We start from the raw sequence: 15871 nt of genomic DNA on the forward strand, positions 1-15871 counted from the left end.
TGTCTGTGGCTGTGACAGATCCCAGGAAACTCAGGTGTGCTTATTCATGTGTATAATCTCATTTTCAAACACACACAATGCAAGTTACAACTCTTACATAATATTTATTGGCAGTGACGTAGACAGTTTGTATTCCCAAATGTACCCCAAAACACAGCAACGGTAATATAAACATGGAGAATGGAAAATTATACATGAAGCTGATAAATTAGAAAAATGTCATACATTGAATAAATCAATAGATGGGACACAACAAAATGTAATATATTCATATTTAGTATAAAAACTGCAGAGATCTAATTTCTTTGTGCCACTTCTGATTGAGTCAGTTTGACAGCTGAACCATTTTTTTTCAGCATTCAAATCTTATTATGCAAAGTGTACTGTGGTCATGTGTGAATTCTGCTCTGTGTTGTGTGTTGGTCAAAGTTACACATAGGGCATGACAAAGTGTAGATTACTTTTTAGGTCAGGTTACAAAAAGATGTTAAAAGCCCCAATCTGTGATTGGTACACACTACACAGCCACAGTGCTATTTCCACTCCTCTGGAGACTGCGTACAACCAATTACATTTGCCCAGATGTGGAAAATGTGATCATGTGACCCCCAGTGCAGAGATGGCACAGTTTACCAACCTGAGACCAGGCTTTATAAGCATTATTCATGGTTCACTGTTTTACTTCAGTGCTGTGGGGAGATATATTGAGATATGTTGAGCATTTACCTTATAGATTTTGAATAATAAATACATGAACTAATTAATTAATATATAAATGTATAATTTTGGTAGGTTTTAAAAAAGATGATTGGAAAGATACCATTGTGTTTATGGTCGGCTAAAGCCACAGATACCCAGCAGGGAGAAGATGAGGTCCAGTGTGAAAAGAATGAGATTCACATAGGTAAAAAATGCAACCATAAATTGAATGGCCCAGATGCAGAAGCTGGGTGGACAGTCGCTTGGACGAGGGTTGTTTCTGAACATAAAGATGGGCCACATGATAGCAGTGAAGATGTACAGCAGGACAGAGACGACCAGGAAGATGAACACAAACCTGTCCAAGTTAAAGGGCAAGCATTTCTTCAGCTTCTTGAGGATGTTGGTGGCAATGATGACAGGGAGGATGGGGAAAGGAATGATGTACGCTATGACGCATATGATCAGAGCGGGCTTGTCTCTGTAACCAGTCAGTGAGATGAAAATCATGCAGCTCACAAAGGCCTCCAGTACTTTCAAGAATCCAGGCAGTATAGCAAGGTACGTTCCCTTCTTCCCGTCAATGAATTTGTCTTTCACCACTTCAACCGTGTAGACAAAACCGCACAAGAGAGCAAATATACTCACAATCCAACCGTAGAGACATGCAAATTTCCAGCAGGCGTAGAAGTTGGCATATGTAATAGCGACAGATACAGTCATGAGCGAAGAGGACATAGCCATCCCCGTGGTGAAGTCAGACCAGTCCATGCAAAACAAATTCAGCACGATGTCAAGTTTAAACATCTCAATGATGGTGATGATGAGGGTCATGATGGGGCAGAAGGCCCAGGTGAACATGGCGTAGTTCCAGTAGGTATGACTGCTCCCTCCTCTGAAGGCAGCCAGCAGGAAAGTGACCAGAGACACGATGATCTGAGCCATGTGAAGCCCGCCTCGTCCCGTTAACAGAGCAGAGGGAGTAAACACAGCCTTGGATAAGGTGTCCTTGATACTATCAATAAATCCCATGTCTCTGAAGGAGCTGAAGAGTGGTTGAAATAAGCTTGTAATTTAGGTATGTCCTTCCAGCCGCAAGAAACAGCAGTGTTTGCTCATCTGATTTCCAACTCCACTTTGCTTATAGTCCTTTATTGCCTCCCTGGTTTGCATGGTAGTCATGATATGGACTGTGTGGGATGGACGTCTGCTGCATCTGATGGGCAGTAACTGAAGTTGTGTTTGAACATGGACACTATTACAGAAAATGTAACAATATTAGCCATATCAATAACAATACAGCAATATGTAAAGTAGTTCTTAGTGGTGTATCTTAAAGGGATAGTTCACCCAAAATTCAAATTTCACTCATTATCTACTCACCTTCATGTCGACTAAGAGCTGTGAGAATTTTCAGATTCCTCCGTGCCTTCTCTGAGTTACGAGGGGGTCCGTGCAGCAGTATTTGTCCATATAATGGTTGTGAATGGATATCAACTTTCTTCGTCCAAAAAGACACACCAAAAAACATCCAAATACCTCCACACTGCTCGTCTGTAATGTCCCTCTTGTATTGAAGCCCCGACATGAGAAATTGTTCCGCCGGTCAGTTCCGGGAGATTTGCACTGACACAGGAAGAGCAGTGAACCGAGATACTGGGAGCTTCCGCTACAAACAAGCTTAAAATATAGACTTTTTCGGAACAATTTCTCATGTCGGGGCTTCAATACAAGACGGACATTACAGACGAGCAGTATGGAGGTATTTGGATGTTTTTTGGTGTGTCTTTTTGGATGAAGAAAGTTGGTATCCATTGACAACCATTATATGGACAAATACTGCTGCGTGGACCCCCCCGTAACTCAGAGAAGGAACGGAGGACTCTGAAAATTCTCACAGCTCTTAGTCGACATGAGGGTGAGTAGATAATGAGTGAAATTTGAATTTTGGGTGAACTATCCCTTTAACAGGTTTTCTTTTGGCAAAAGGGGGAAGCAGAATGCTTATAATAATGTCCCTGACCTAGAGTCTATATTAATGATGACATTGTTAATCTAAATGTTGATGGACGGAGACTTTGCTTGGGGGGAGGAGCTGCCTGAGCTGCAACCCAGCATACATGCCACAGGGGCCCACTGTGGGTAGTCGTATTTGTATAATGTTTTCTGTGGGACTGCGTTGGCAGGGCAAAACCTGCACTAATCCCATGTGGACATTGCTTGGGCAAACTTGCCCAGAGAATGCCTACATGGGCCCCCTGTGTGTTGTTAGCCCATATTGGCGCCTACAGTAGAATAATTACACTAGAAAGTAGGCTAGTAGTAAAGAGTAATTTCAAATACTTAACTTTATTTAAAGCCAGGGGGAAAAACACTAACAACTTGACATGAGAACACTTGAACACTAGAGCACATAAAACATTAGAATATATGTATTACAATCTGAACATTTGTAATAAAATTAAAGAAAAATCCCAAAACAAAAACAAACAAATGAACAAAACTTGTGCATTTCCACCTCAGAAAGTTAATCAGCTCACCAGCAAGAAAACTAGAAACTACTACAGTACCCACATTGGGACCTATGGGTGTGTTTGCTGGGAAGCTCCCACACGTTCGTGCACGGATATAGTTTGTTGTGACACTGCTTCATACCAGCCGCTGAGTGAGCTTCTCTTTTATTTTAATCCTCCAATTATTATATACATGAATATAAAACACATAAAATTCAGTGGACGAAGTCTTCTTAATTCTGTGGATAAGATTTATTTATTCATTCTGTATTTATTTTTTATTCAGCAGGTCCGTTCGTCGAGCGGCGCCTGTTTCCGGGGAAGATAAACAGAAAGCACAAGCAGGAAGTTGTTGTCAAGTCTTAGTGGCAGAAACAGCATCCACAACCAAACACAAATGTCTCTGCACTTTTCTCCTGTTAAACTCGTAGCCGTTTAAAAACAACTCTGGAGGAAGCCGTCGCCTTGTTGGAACTATATCTAGTTGTGATGATCATTTCGTTTTCCTGGGCTATTTATTTTATATTCGTGTCGAAGCCATTGTTTGGGAAGAGTTAGCTGTAGCCTGGCGTTAGCGATGGGTCGATGACACAGGGCTGCAGGCAGCACCGTTTGACCGCACAGCGCCCAGTCTCAGCCCCGGGGGGAGAAGATGGACTTCTCCAAGTTCCTGGACGACGACTTCGACGTGAAGGAGTGGGTGAACGGAGCCTTCAAGGTGGTGCAGAAGGACGCGCCGGGGAAAGCAGACACACACGCAGCCACCCTGGTCATGAAGCTGCAGCTGTTCATCCAGGAGGTCAACAATGCTATCGAGGGTCAGTCAGTGGAAGTACAAACCTGTGCATCTTTGGCATTATAGTATAACACTACAGATGTCTCGTTTTACCTGCGCTCCTTCTCTCTTGATGTTCTCTCTCGTGCCACTACGTGTCAGCGTTTTCCCCACTACATGGTGTCAGTGACACAGAAGGGTTGGCAAGATGAGCAATACAAAAATACCTTTAAAGAAATGTTTTAAAAGCATATCAGATTTGTTAAAATATACATTTTGTATTCATGTTGGTTTTATGTCATTTGAAATGACATCTGAGCCAGTAAGACTGAGTGCCACTGAAAATGTCAAATGCTGTAACCACAAAAGGATGTTTTATCCATCTACAGTGGATTTAAGTGTAGGCCTACTCATAACTAGTATACTTTCTTCTGAATACAAAAACATTAAATTGAAACAGAGTTTTTGGTGTATATCTCTCTTAATTTTAATGCATTTCGGCAATACTGAGCAGACATATCCTAGAAACACTGCTTTTTTTTTCTAAATAATGTGACAAATTATGTAAAATTTGTCAAGAACCGTAAGTGTTGCATTGCAAAGGTGAATTACATTTATTCCATAATTGAGTCCAGAATTATTTTCCTGAATATAATCAGATTTTTATGAAAAAAAAAACAGGTAATAGCCTACTACTTGACATTCGGTTGCATCATGTCACTACACAATAAATAGAGTGTGGATTTTTTCCTGTATAATGTTGTGAATCTGTGTGAAAATACACTCATTTGGCACTTTATTAGGTGCATGTTGCTAAAATGAATGTGGTGTCTTTTATGATGCTGTTAGAAAGAGATGTTGATGCTACATTGTTGTTGTTGGACTGGTTTATATAAAATGATATTTCTGTAACTTAGCCTTCCTTTATTGATATAAAGAGGGTTGTTAAAACAATACAATTGGCTCTATCTCAGGTTTAAAAAAAAGTTAGTCATATTTTCTTGTGATGCTTCAGTGAATGGAAGTTTGGCTGTGTTCCTGTTTGTAGAGAGCAGTAACCAGGCGCTGCAGAACATGCCCAGAGTGCTGCGAGACGTGGAGGCTGTGAAACAGGAGGCCTCCTTCCTCAAAGAGCAGATGGTCCTGGTTAAAGAGGACATCAAGAAGTTTGAACAGGACACAGTGCAGTCAATGCAGGTGTGTGAACATTTCCATCACTATTTCATTAACATATCCAAAGTATATTCAAGATTCAGAAGTAACATATTGCACATAAAACAAACCCATCTAAAAGTGAGTTATGTGATGAATGTGATTTTAATTGAAATGTATGATGAGACGTGCAGCGTGGTCCGAGGATAATGGAGGACTCATGGAGGACTTGTATTTTGTGTGGATCTGATTGACCAGGTCCTGGTGGAGATAGATAAGGTGAAGGGTCGCATGCAGCTGGCAGCCGAGGCTCTGCAGGAAGCAGACAAATGGAGCACACTGAGCGCTGACATCGAGGAGACCTTCAAAACACAGGTAAGAATGAAGGAGAATTTGCTGCAGGACTTTTTTATTGAGCTTTGTGAACCACTTGTTGTGGCAGCCACTTGGCCTTTATGTAAACTGTTCTCAACATAAAGAAAATGTATGTAACATAAGCAACACACAAAGTCAAATACGAAATACTAACTACTGTAAGTCTTGGAAGTTTGTTCCTCATGGGTTCAAGCCCAGGCTATTGATATAAACAGATTCTTTTAGCTCTGAAAAATGCAGCAAATTATTCTATGAAAGAATTGTTTAGGTTTTATATAATAGACATCAGTCATGACTTTGTTTCTTAATTCTTCCAGGACCTTGCAGTGATCTCGTCCAAACTGACCAGCATGCAGAACAGCCTGGCCATGTTGGTGGACACACCGGATTATTCTGAAAAGTGTGTCCACCTGGAGGCTCTCAAGAACCGACTGGAGGCTCTGGCCAGCCCACAGATCGTAGCCACCTTTAATTCCATGTCTATAGGTAAAAAAAAAACCTGCTTCTGTATCTGAGCTCTCCATTTCTTAGTTTGGTGTCTGTGTACACTAAACATGCTCACTGTGTGTTTACACGTCTTTTTCTCTGCAGACCAAGCCAAGCTGTTTGTTAAAGTCTTCACAGAGATAGACAGAATGCCACAGCTTCTTGCCTACTACTATAAATGTCACAAGGTGGGTGTAATTACTAATGAATAAATGAGCCATCACAAAGTCATATTCTCTTATTTTACATGTGTGGTGGAGACATGCATTGTGAACATAATGTTTGTCTTTGGGGTCTCCAGGGCCAGCTGGTGAGCATGTGGCAGGATCTCAGTCAGAGTGAGCTCAGTCTGAATCAGCAGCTGTCTGAGTTCTACGACACCTTGCTCTCCACGTGGCACACTCAGCTCCAGTGGAGCAGCCAGGTCAGAAACACTGCATTACTGACTGCATCGAAGCTAACATGTTTTTGGTAACACTTAAGATTAGGGAACACATATTCACCATTAACTAGGTGCTTATTAATATGCATATAAGTAGCTTACTAGCTCCTTATTAGTAATTATTAAGCACGTACTGTATTAACACCTTATTCCACATAGCCTTATTCTACCTCTATTACAGCATGAATTAAGATTTTTCCTGATATTAACTCCTAATTATCGCTTATTCACTGTAAATTAATGCATTGTTGTTTCTGAATAATGATGCGAATAGCCAGTGGGTTATTAGGGCTTTGTACAGGGGCAGTAGCACAAGAACAGTAATTCTTCCTTTATCACTCTGAATTAGTAGTCTATTCACTGGTTATTCACATCATTATTCAGAAACAACAATGCATTAATTTACTGTGAATAAGCGATAATTAGGAGTTAATATCAGGAAAAATCTTAATTCATGGTGTAATAGAGGTAGAATAAGGCTATGTAGAATAAGGTGTTAATACGTGCTGAATAATTTGTTTTTTACAAAATTGCTTTATAGTGATTCAGTCAGAAATACTGTGGGGTGTCTTCTAACTCACTGGGTTGAGCAGCTGCCCTGTATATAGAGGCTGTAGTTCCCCCAGTTGCTCTCTGTCTCCCAAATTTCTCTCTCTCTGACTGTCCTGTCAATTAAAGGTGTGACAGTCCAACAAAATATAATTTAAAAAGAAAGAAAAAGAAATTGGAAAAATAAAAATAATACTGTATAATACCAAACTCCAACCAACAGGTGTTCAAAAACCCATATGAAGTGGTGACGGTGCTGCTGATCCAGACTCTGGGGGCCATGGTGCCGTCCATCGCCGTGTGCCTGAGCACGGCCATGGAGCGGGCGGCGCAGGAGCAGCGTCTGGACACCCTGCTGGAACTCCATCAGACCACGTCCACCTTTGGAAACAACTTGGAGGCCGCCATGCTGCCACACCTGGGTACGTGCCAGTGAAAAGAAAAGAAAGACGCTAAAACAAACAAACTGTGTTGGTTGAAGGTGTGGTGAGGTGGTAGCTCACGTTCTGCCTGTGTCTCATTCTCCAGCTGAGAACAACCTGCTGAAGGTGAACGAGCTGGTCTGCGCTCTGTACGACCCCTACAAGTCCTATCAGCTGCAGTACGGAGACCTGGAGGAGGCTCACCTCCTCATCCAGATCAGTGCTGTACCTTTGGTAACGCAACCCACACACATACACACTCACACCTTTCCACAGTTGTCATTTTTTCTCTTGGTGTCACCTCTTTGGCTCATGCACTTCACATTCTGTCTTATTTTTAGGAGCACGGCGAGGTCATTGATTGTGTGGAGGAGTTGAGCCACTCAGTGGGCAAGTTGTTTGGCCTGGCCAGCGCCGGCGTGGACCGCTGTGTCAAGCTGACTGACGGACTGGCCGTGTGTGGCCTCCTCAAAGCCCTCAAAGCCCTGTTCAACAAGTAAAGACGCTTTGTACTCTTACACACACTCAAGTCATTGTATTGTCTTGAAGTCAGTGATTGTGTTTTCTTAACTGGAAGCATCAGGCTACTGGAGAAAATCCTTCTGTGTTGACTACTATGCTCTGCCCTCCCAACGAAACCTTGACGTTTCAACCTATCACAATATTTTGGGGGAATGTGAAACATCCTGCAGCTGAAGTCATATTGTTCCACCAAATTTGTAAACAAAGAAGTTAATTTTTTTTAATGAATGCACATTACATTTGATCCAGACAATTAAAGAGGCCCAGAGGAGTTTGCTTTTGGTTATAAAAGAGTCTCATATTAATGTGGATGAATCTACGTTACCCACACTTGTTAATGGGTCCATTTTCGATAAATATATAGTTTTATCTTTATAGTTATTTTGATATTATTATTTAGTGGTCGACTCACCCAGCATTTCTTAGTTTTGGTTTCCCGGACACTGCCTCATGGGAATAACGCCGCCGGATCGCTATCAAGAAGCACTTTTCATGCCCATGGCAGCTCAAAGTGCTTCACATGATAAAAACAAGCAATATAGGGAACACATATTGGGAGACATAGGGAACACACGTACATTCACAAACACATACACATTCACACAGTAATTTTAGAACATTGGATTTTATCGGGGAAACGCTATCTTACACTCAATCATTTGCAGTGGGGAAAACACTAGATAAAATGAAGTAAAATAAATAAAAATGAGAAGATGAGAAAGACATTAGATAAAATGAAGTAAAATAGATAGAATGACATAGTTTATGGTTGGAACTACGACGGTATCTGATCGTCTTCGAACCTCCGACTTTCATTCTTGATGAATGAAAACATTCTTGGCAAATGCTTTCGCTTTCGTCCGTCTTGCGCCGGTCCAAGAATTTCACTGTGCGGCCGGAGGCTCATGGGAAATATAGCGTGAAAACACTTCGCTTTCTGAATCTCCTCGTAGTCCCTTTAAATAGATCTTTAAAAACATGTCAGCACAAAGTTGTACATACACTGTATCTCGAATATGGATATTTCCGGTTGTTATTGTTTGTGCAGTTTGGCGGAGTGATATTAGATTATAGTTCGTTGCTTGAAGCGCAGAGAGGTGACAAGGCACCTCTTATGTTAACCATTCATGGATGTAGGTTCTGCGTACTGTATGGTAAAATACCAAGTGCACTTTTAGTCTGATATAATATTCCAGTCATTTTTACTATGGTTGGACCATACTTACTTTGTGTTGCCAGTTTTAACACTGTGCTTTTTGTAGGTATGTGTCGGACTTCTCCACAACCCTGCGGTCCATCAAGAAGAAATGTAAACTGGAGGATACACCCAGTTCATCTGTTTTCCAGGAGGACTGGACCGCCTTTCAGAACTCAGTCAGGTTAATCCTCCTTTATTTTACTTTAGAGCTTTACTCACTTTGCATGTTACAGAATCCCAATATACAACACGTTACCTTACTTAGATGTTTTTCTGTCGTGTTTTGCAGGATTATTGCCACTTGTGGAGAGTTACTGAGACAGTGCGGAGCGTTTGAGCAGCAGCTGTCAAACAAGTGAGAGAAAACATTCATATTTCATGTTCCATTTGTCCCCATTTACTTTAAAGAGTTGAGTGCACAGCGTCAGGGAGTTCATCAGGTTTTAAAGAACTCCGTGCACTTTCTTTGTGATCAATCGCTCCTATAGGATCCTGGGCACGGCAGGTAAGTACTTGTCAGAGTCGTACAGCCCCCGCAGCCTGGCAGGCATCCAGGAGGCCAGCTCCACGGAGAGGAAGAGCGCCACTAAGAACCCATGGCAGGAATACAACTACCTTCAGAGGGGCAATATGGCTGAATACAACAGCCTGATGGAAGTCCTCTACTCATTAAAGGTATGGAGTGGAGCCCATGTGTGAATGTTATTAAGTCTGCTGATTATTTCAGCTGTTTTTAAAGGGATAGTTTACCCAAAATTGAAATTGCACTCATTATCTACTCACCCTCATGTCGACTAAGGGCTGGGAGAAGTTTCAGAGTCCTCCGTGGCTACTGTGAGTTACAGGGGGTCTCGGCGTAGCAGTGCATGTCCATATAACGGTTGCAAATGGATACCAATTGTCTTCGTAACAAAAAGACACACCAAAAAACATCCAAATACCTCCATGCTGCTCGTATGTAATGTCCGTCTTGTATTGAAGCCCCGAAATGTGAAATTGTCCCGAAAAAAATTAAAGAAGTCTATATTTCAAGCTTGTTTGTAATGGAAGCTCCTCTTCCCGGTTCGTCAAATTTGGACGAACCAGGGTCTGTCCTCTTCCCAGTTCGTCCAAATTTGTCGAACCGGGAAGAGGAGCTTCGAGAAGCTTCCGCTACAAAACAAGCTTGAAATATAGACTTATTTAATTCTTTTCGGGACAATTTCGCATTTCGGGGCTTCAATACAAGACGGACATTACATACGAGCAGCATGGAGGTATTTGGATGTTTTTTGGTGTGTCTTTTTGTTACGAAGACAGTTGGTATCCATTTGCAACCGCTATATGGACATGCACTGCTACGCCGAGACCCCCTGTAACTCAGAGAAGCCACGGAGGACTCTGAAACTTCTCCCAGCCCTTAGTCCACATGAGGGTGAGTAGATAATGAGTGCAATTTCAATTTACGTGAACTATCCCTTTAAGCTTTTCTCCCTTATTGTTGCAGGAGAAGGGCACAGGTAACTCCAGCCTGCTGGCCGAGCCCAGAGCGGCTCTGATCAGACTCAACCAGCAGGCCAACCAGCTGGCCTTCGACTCGGTCTTCCTGCAGATCAAACACCAGCTCTGCCTCGTTTCCAAGATGGAGGTGATTAAGTGTCAAGTTTCCAGATTATTTGATTTCAGATACTGATAGATGCGATTTGAGTGCATGAGCGCTGAGAGCTTTTCGGATTGTCTGTGCGAGTGCGCATCTGAGCGGCGTTGCATCTATTTTAATCTCCCCTCGCGCTGTTTGATTCCCGCTCCTTCTTTGTGATCAGAGTCAAGAGGCAGGAGGCTTTGGAGAGAGCTACACAGAGGACCTGCCCACTTTCAGCCTGTCGCCACAAGAGTACATCACTAATGTAAGTTAGGTTTGATCTGAACATGAACACTGTTATTTTAATGTAATTCATTTCCAAATCAAAATTAATTCAATTGCATTGGATACCGGATGGATTTAACAGCATTATTCTCTATGTTCTCCCTCCAGATAGGGCAGTACTTGATGTCTCTGCCTCTCCACCTGGAGCCATTTGTGACACAGGAGGACCCGGCACTGGAAATGGCTCTACACGCTGGGAAGCTGCCTTTCCCTCCAGAGCAAGGTTACTGACCATCAGTCCTGATTCTCTTCTCAATCTGTCAATCCACATGAGATATATATATATACAGTATATATATATATATATATTTTTTTTTTCTCCACATCACTCCACTCAACTCCTCGCTTCCACTTCAGCCCCGAAGCCCTGATCCTCTGCACTTCATCGTTTTTTCATTTTCCTCAGGATTCAAAGCCAGAAATACAGTAGAGACACGTCCTGACAGTTTCACCTATTAGCATATATTACTCATTACTACTGTATATAGGCAAAAGGCATTTCAGAAGCTAAAGAGTTGAGTAAGCAATAGCTTTTCTTTTGACCTTTTTGTTTTGACCTTCATCCTCCATCTTATTCTTCCTCTTTTATCCTCCAACCAGTCTCTCCATGAAAGTCTCAGCACTGCATCATCTCTGTGCCGCTGTCTGTCCCTCCCTTCCCTTCCCAATGGTGTGTCTGACTCAAACATCACCTTGTCTTTAATTCAGGTGACGACCTCCCCGAACTGGACAACACAGCGGACTACTGGCTGGGCTCCATTGCCCGGGCAACCATGCAGACCTACTGCGACGCCATCCTGCTGATCCCCCAACTGAGCACCCATTCCACCAAACAGCTGGCCACAGATATCGGTACGACCACAGTGACGTCGTTATTAAAGGATAATTACGTTTTTTACAATCTGGACCTTATTTCTAGCATAAAATACGATCATTTACTCACCCAGATAACTTTGGTGTCATTACAAATCGTTCCGACGAAATGAGCTCCAGCCGAGAGCCGTGTATATCTGTATAATGCGAGTGCACGGGGCAGCGCAATGCAGCCTCTAAATAACACATTATCCGCCGCGAAACTCATTCATTTCACCAATATATGGTTCTGATAGGCTAGTGCTATTCCCCTCTGAGTCCGGGGTTAGCTGTTATCAACATCCGTGGTCTGTAGGTTGACCTACTGACCTCTGACCTGGATGATGGTAAATGGTAAATGGACTTGCACTTATATAGCGCTTTTCTAGTCACTCGGACCACTCAAAGCGCTTTACAATGTAATGGTCGCATTTACTCTTTCACACACATTCATACAGCACTGCTCGCAGACAGGCTTTGGAAGATCATCATTCACACACATTCACACAGGGCAGGTGTGGGTTCAGTGTCTTGCCCAAGGACACTTTGACATACAGACAGGGGGAGCCGGGAATCAAACCACTGACCTTCCGGTTAGTGAACGACCTGAGCGCGGCGCGGTGCGGCGCGGCTTGTTGCTACCGCTAATGCTATGGTCCGTTGGGCTAAAAATGGACCTGAATGCCGAAGCGGAATGATTATTATCAGAATGAGCCGGGCAGCGGTCGGAGATGACATCATCCAGATCAGAGGTTAGTAGGTCAACCTACAGACCCCGGATGTTTATAACATGCCACCACGGACTCAGAGGGGAATAGCACTAGCCTATCAGAACTAAATATTGGTGAAATGAACGAGTTTCGCGGCAGATAATGTGTTATTTAGAGGCTACATTCCGCTGCCCCGTGTTCTCGTATTATACGGATATACACGGCTCTCGGCTGGAGCTAATTTCGTCGGAACGACTTGTAATGACACCAAAGTTATCTGGGTGAGTAAATGATGGTATTTTATGCTAGAAATAAGGTCCAGATTGTAAAAAACGGTAATTATCCTTTAATAATCACTTGAAATGGTGACTCCCCAGTTGGATCATGTAGAGTGATGCCTCTCCTCACCCCCCTGCTCCACAGACTACCTGAGCAACGTGATGGACGCTCTGGGCCTGCAGCCCTCCCGCGCCCTGCAGCACATCGTCACCCTGCTGAGGGCCAAGCCAGACAGCTACAGACAGACCGCCAAACTGCTGCCACGACGACTCGCCTCCACCATCGCTGCCCTCCGATGCATCGACTACTAACAGTAAGACAGAGGGGAGAAGGACTCAGTGGCTCTCAGAGCAGCAGCGGGGACGTTTGATCCATTCCTTGGATTGTTTGTTGCAGCAGCGTTTTAGGTTTAAATCCTGTCTAAATATGTGTGTGGTTTATGGGAATGTTAAGAGATTGAAATCAGTGTGGTCCAGATGTTTTTTGTTTTGTTTTTTTATACCGATTAACCTGGGAGTAAGTGTGATTTAAGTGACGTCTATGTTAACGCCTTCAAGTCAAGCCAAAAAGTGAAAGTGTCTCGACACTACATCTTTAATCTCTGCATTTATAAGTTGCTGAAGCATCTTAGAAATAACACAATGTAAATCAGGGCATGAGTGAGAGCATTTGAAATCTATGTCTGATATGATTAATCTATTATAATAAATTATATTAAGGTAATATTTCTGAAACAAGCTCTATTTTTTTCTGTTAATTGAGCCCTGCAGCAGTCAACTTAAACAGTAAAGGCAGAGGTGATCCTTCTCCCTCTCTCCCTCCCTCCCTCCCTCCCTCCCTCCCTCTCTCCCTCCCTCCCTCTCTTACTGTAGTCAGGGCTGGATAAACAACAGTGTGGACATGTTCCTTATTTTTCCATGCAGTATCCTAAAAATCTGTATATAAAACATTACATTACAACAACACTATGATGTGGCCTGTTGTGTCATTTTATGAAGCTCAGTTGAAGGTGGGGGGGTTGAATGAGTTACTAATGTGACTGATTTAGTTTAATAAATGTATGATCTTTTTCATAGCTTGTCAATCGCAGACAGTGTCCGTCGTCTGAAAGTGTCTGGTCTCAGTCTTTCATGATGTTAACCAATGTTGAATGAATTCACACCCTCAAGTCATGAAAATTGTGGCGTCTGTCACAGTCGAGTGTCGGGGGAATATGTGCCGAGATGGAAGACTTCACTGAAATGCACAGGTAAGATTCCTGACAGGCAGGACTTGCACCATGTTGTGAAATTAATGATCAGTGTCATTTTGAATAATTTCTTAAGCAAAAAATATCATCCATTCTCAGGTTAGACCTAAAGATCTAAAATAATAATAATAATTTGGGGGGTTTGTGCTGTGATGTCACCTCTGGCTCTGGGAAACTGAGATGCAGAACTTCTCACTGTGGGTGACACAGACAAAAAACAGCCTTTAAATCATCAAACATGATTACAATAGAAAACAAATGTACATAATACAAATCATGAATCGACAGGAGAACTGCTTTTTACTCATAAAATTAATAGCATCTGTTATATTGAGATTTTACATACAAATAATGTCATTTTATGAAATGGCTATTACAGACCTGTATAGGTAGATTTGCCCTGCAGTGAGTTTTCATCATACAAACATAATAAATCAGAAACCATGATAAAATCATGATAAAAGTGCTCCATAGCCCAAGGCTCCACCAATAAACACACAGAACCTATATAAAATATATTAATATCTATTAATGTAACAGTGTAAAGGAGATTTTGCATAACAAGTGGACACTTTTAATAAATGCTGTTGCTAATATAATTTACACTGTTTGACAGTGGGTTAAATCACAATAACATTTACTACAACACAACAAAATGTTGTTGTTAGCTCAGTCAGTAGCCGGACTGAGAGCTAAACCTTGATCTGGATCGATCGAGCTCTGCCATGTTGAATCTCTCCGTTATAAGTCCCTTTTATTTTTCCGCTATAATGATGTGATAATATATTGACACCGCTGACCAATTGCCGCTCGGCAGTGTGCACGCTGTCCAGAGACGGGGATGGATGGGATGGAGCATCATCCAGCATCACATGCCGCTGTACCTGCTCCGCTCCAACATGGACCAGTGTTTGGCCCTGACGTCAGCCGTTACCGCCCTGCCTGCAGTGTCGGTGCCTGTACAGATGATGATGGAGACGGGAGAAGCGGCCTCGCCGTGGTGAATCCCATCCGGAGCGGGAATTAAAAGACGCAACGAAGACCAGGACAACTTATCCCCGAAACTTTTTACGGATGGGGACACCGAACCGTTCCCCTTTCACATCTGGCTCACCGAAAGATGCTCCGCGGCGGCGCGCAGGCGGCAGGGAGCGGCGGGCTGAGCCGCTCCGGTCGGGGGGTTCCTCCTCGGTTTGGCAGCGCTCCTGCAGCGTCCTCGCTCACCGTGGAGGCGATCTAACCGGGTAGACATCAACAGGGTAAACACACCGCCGACCCGACCCGTTTCCCACTGGCATCGGCGTGGATTCTGGCTGAGCGGAGGTGAAGGAAATACCTTTAAAAGGGTGGAGCTGCGGTTTCTTTAATAAATGATGAGGAATTCCGCGCGTCACTCTCCGCCTAATTGTGAAAGGCTGATTTGATGTTTCTACCTGACAGACATTGTTTGCCCACCGATAGTCAAACCTCAGCGCCTTGTGTTTTGTGCATACAGCCACAGCTCGTGTTATTTGACCGGAGCGACTCGGCTGTGGTGATGATGATGATGATGATGATGGCTGCTGGCTGGTGCGGGATGAGCCCAGGCTGCCCCGGTAGCGGCTCTCCATGGAGCCTGTTTATGCAATCCGACGCAGTGTTGCAAGTGGGCTGATCCGATCCTCTCCCCTATAGACCGTCTCCATATGATATGATGCCCAGAACTGCCCGGCCTTTGTGTTAGTGTGAGATATGCTCAGGCC

General features: G+C 43.1%; 2 protein-coding genes across 2 annotated transcripts; one reads left to right on the top strand and one right to left on the bottom strand.

Annotated features, from left to right (window-relative positions):
• Positions 1-828: 828 nt before the first annotated feature.
• Positions 829-1775, bottom strand: LOC146968047 (myeloid-associated differentiation marker-like protein 2). The gene has a single exon (XM_085762292.1). The coding sequence runs from the start codon at positions 1729-1731 to the stop codon at positions 829-831; it is 903 nt and encodes a 300-aa protein (XP_085618418.1). The 5' UTR covers positions 1732-1775.
• A 1784-nt stretch (positions 1776-3559) lies between these two features.
• Positions 3560-13969, top strand: cog7 (component of oligomeric golgi complex 7). Its single transcript, XM_085760828.1, has 17 exons — positions 3560-4030; positions 5036-5184; positions 5398-5514; positions 5832-6000; positions 6106-6188; positions 6302-6424; positions 7215-7413; positions 7520-7647; positions 7755-7909; positions 9198-9314; positions 9423-9488; positions 9622-9808; positions 10620-10760; positions 10936-11019; positions 11148-11262; positions 11748-11891; positions 13025-13969. The coding sequence occupies exons 1-17, from the start codon at positions 3865-3867 to the stop codon at positions 13189-13191; spliced, it is 2310 nt and encodes a 769-aa protein (XP_085616954.1). The 5' UTR covers positions 3560-3864; the 3' UTR covers positions 13192-13969.
• The last annotated feature ends 1902 nt before the right edge of the window (positions 13970-15871 follow it).

Source organism: Trachurus japonicus, chromosome 19 (genome assembly GCF_045865225.1).
Source record: "Trachurus japonicus isolate A0001 chromosome 19, Traja_1.0".
In the NCBI taxonomy this organism is placed as follows: Eukaryota; Metazoa; Chordata; class Actinopteri; order Carangiformes; family Carangidae; genus Trachurus; species Trachurus japonicus.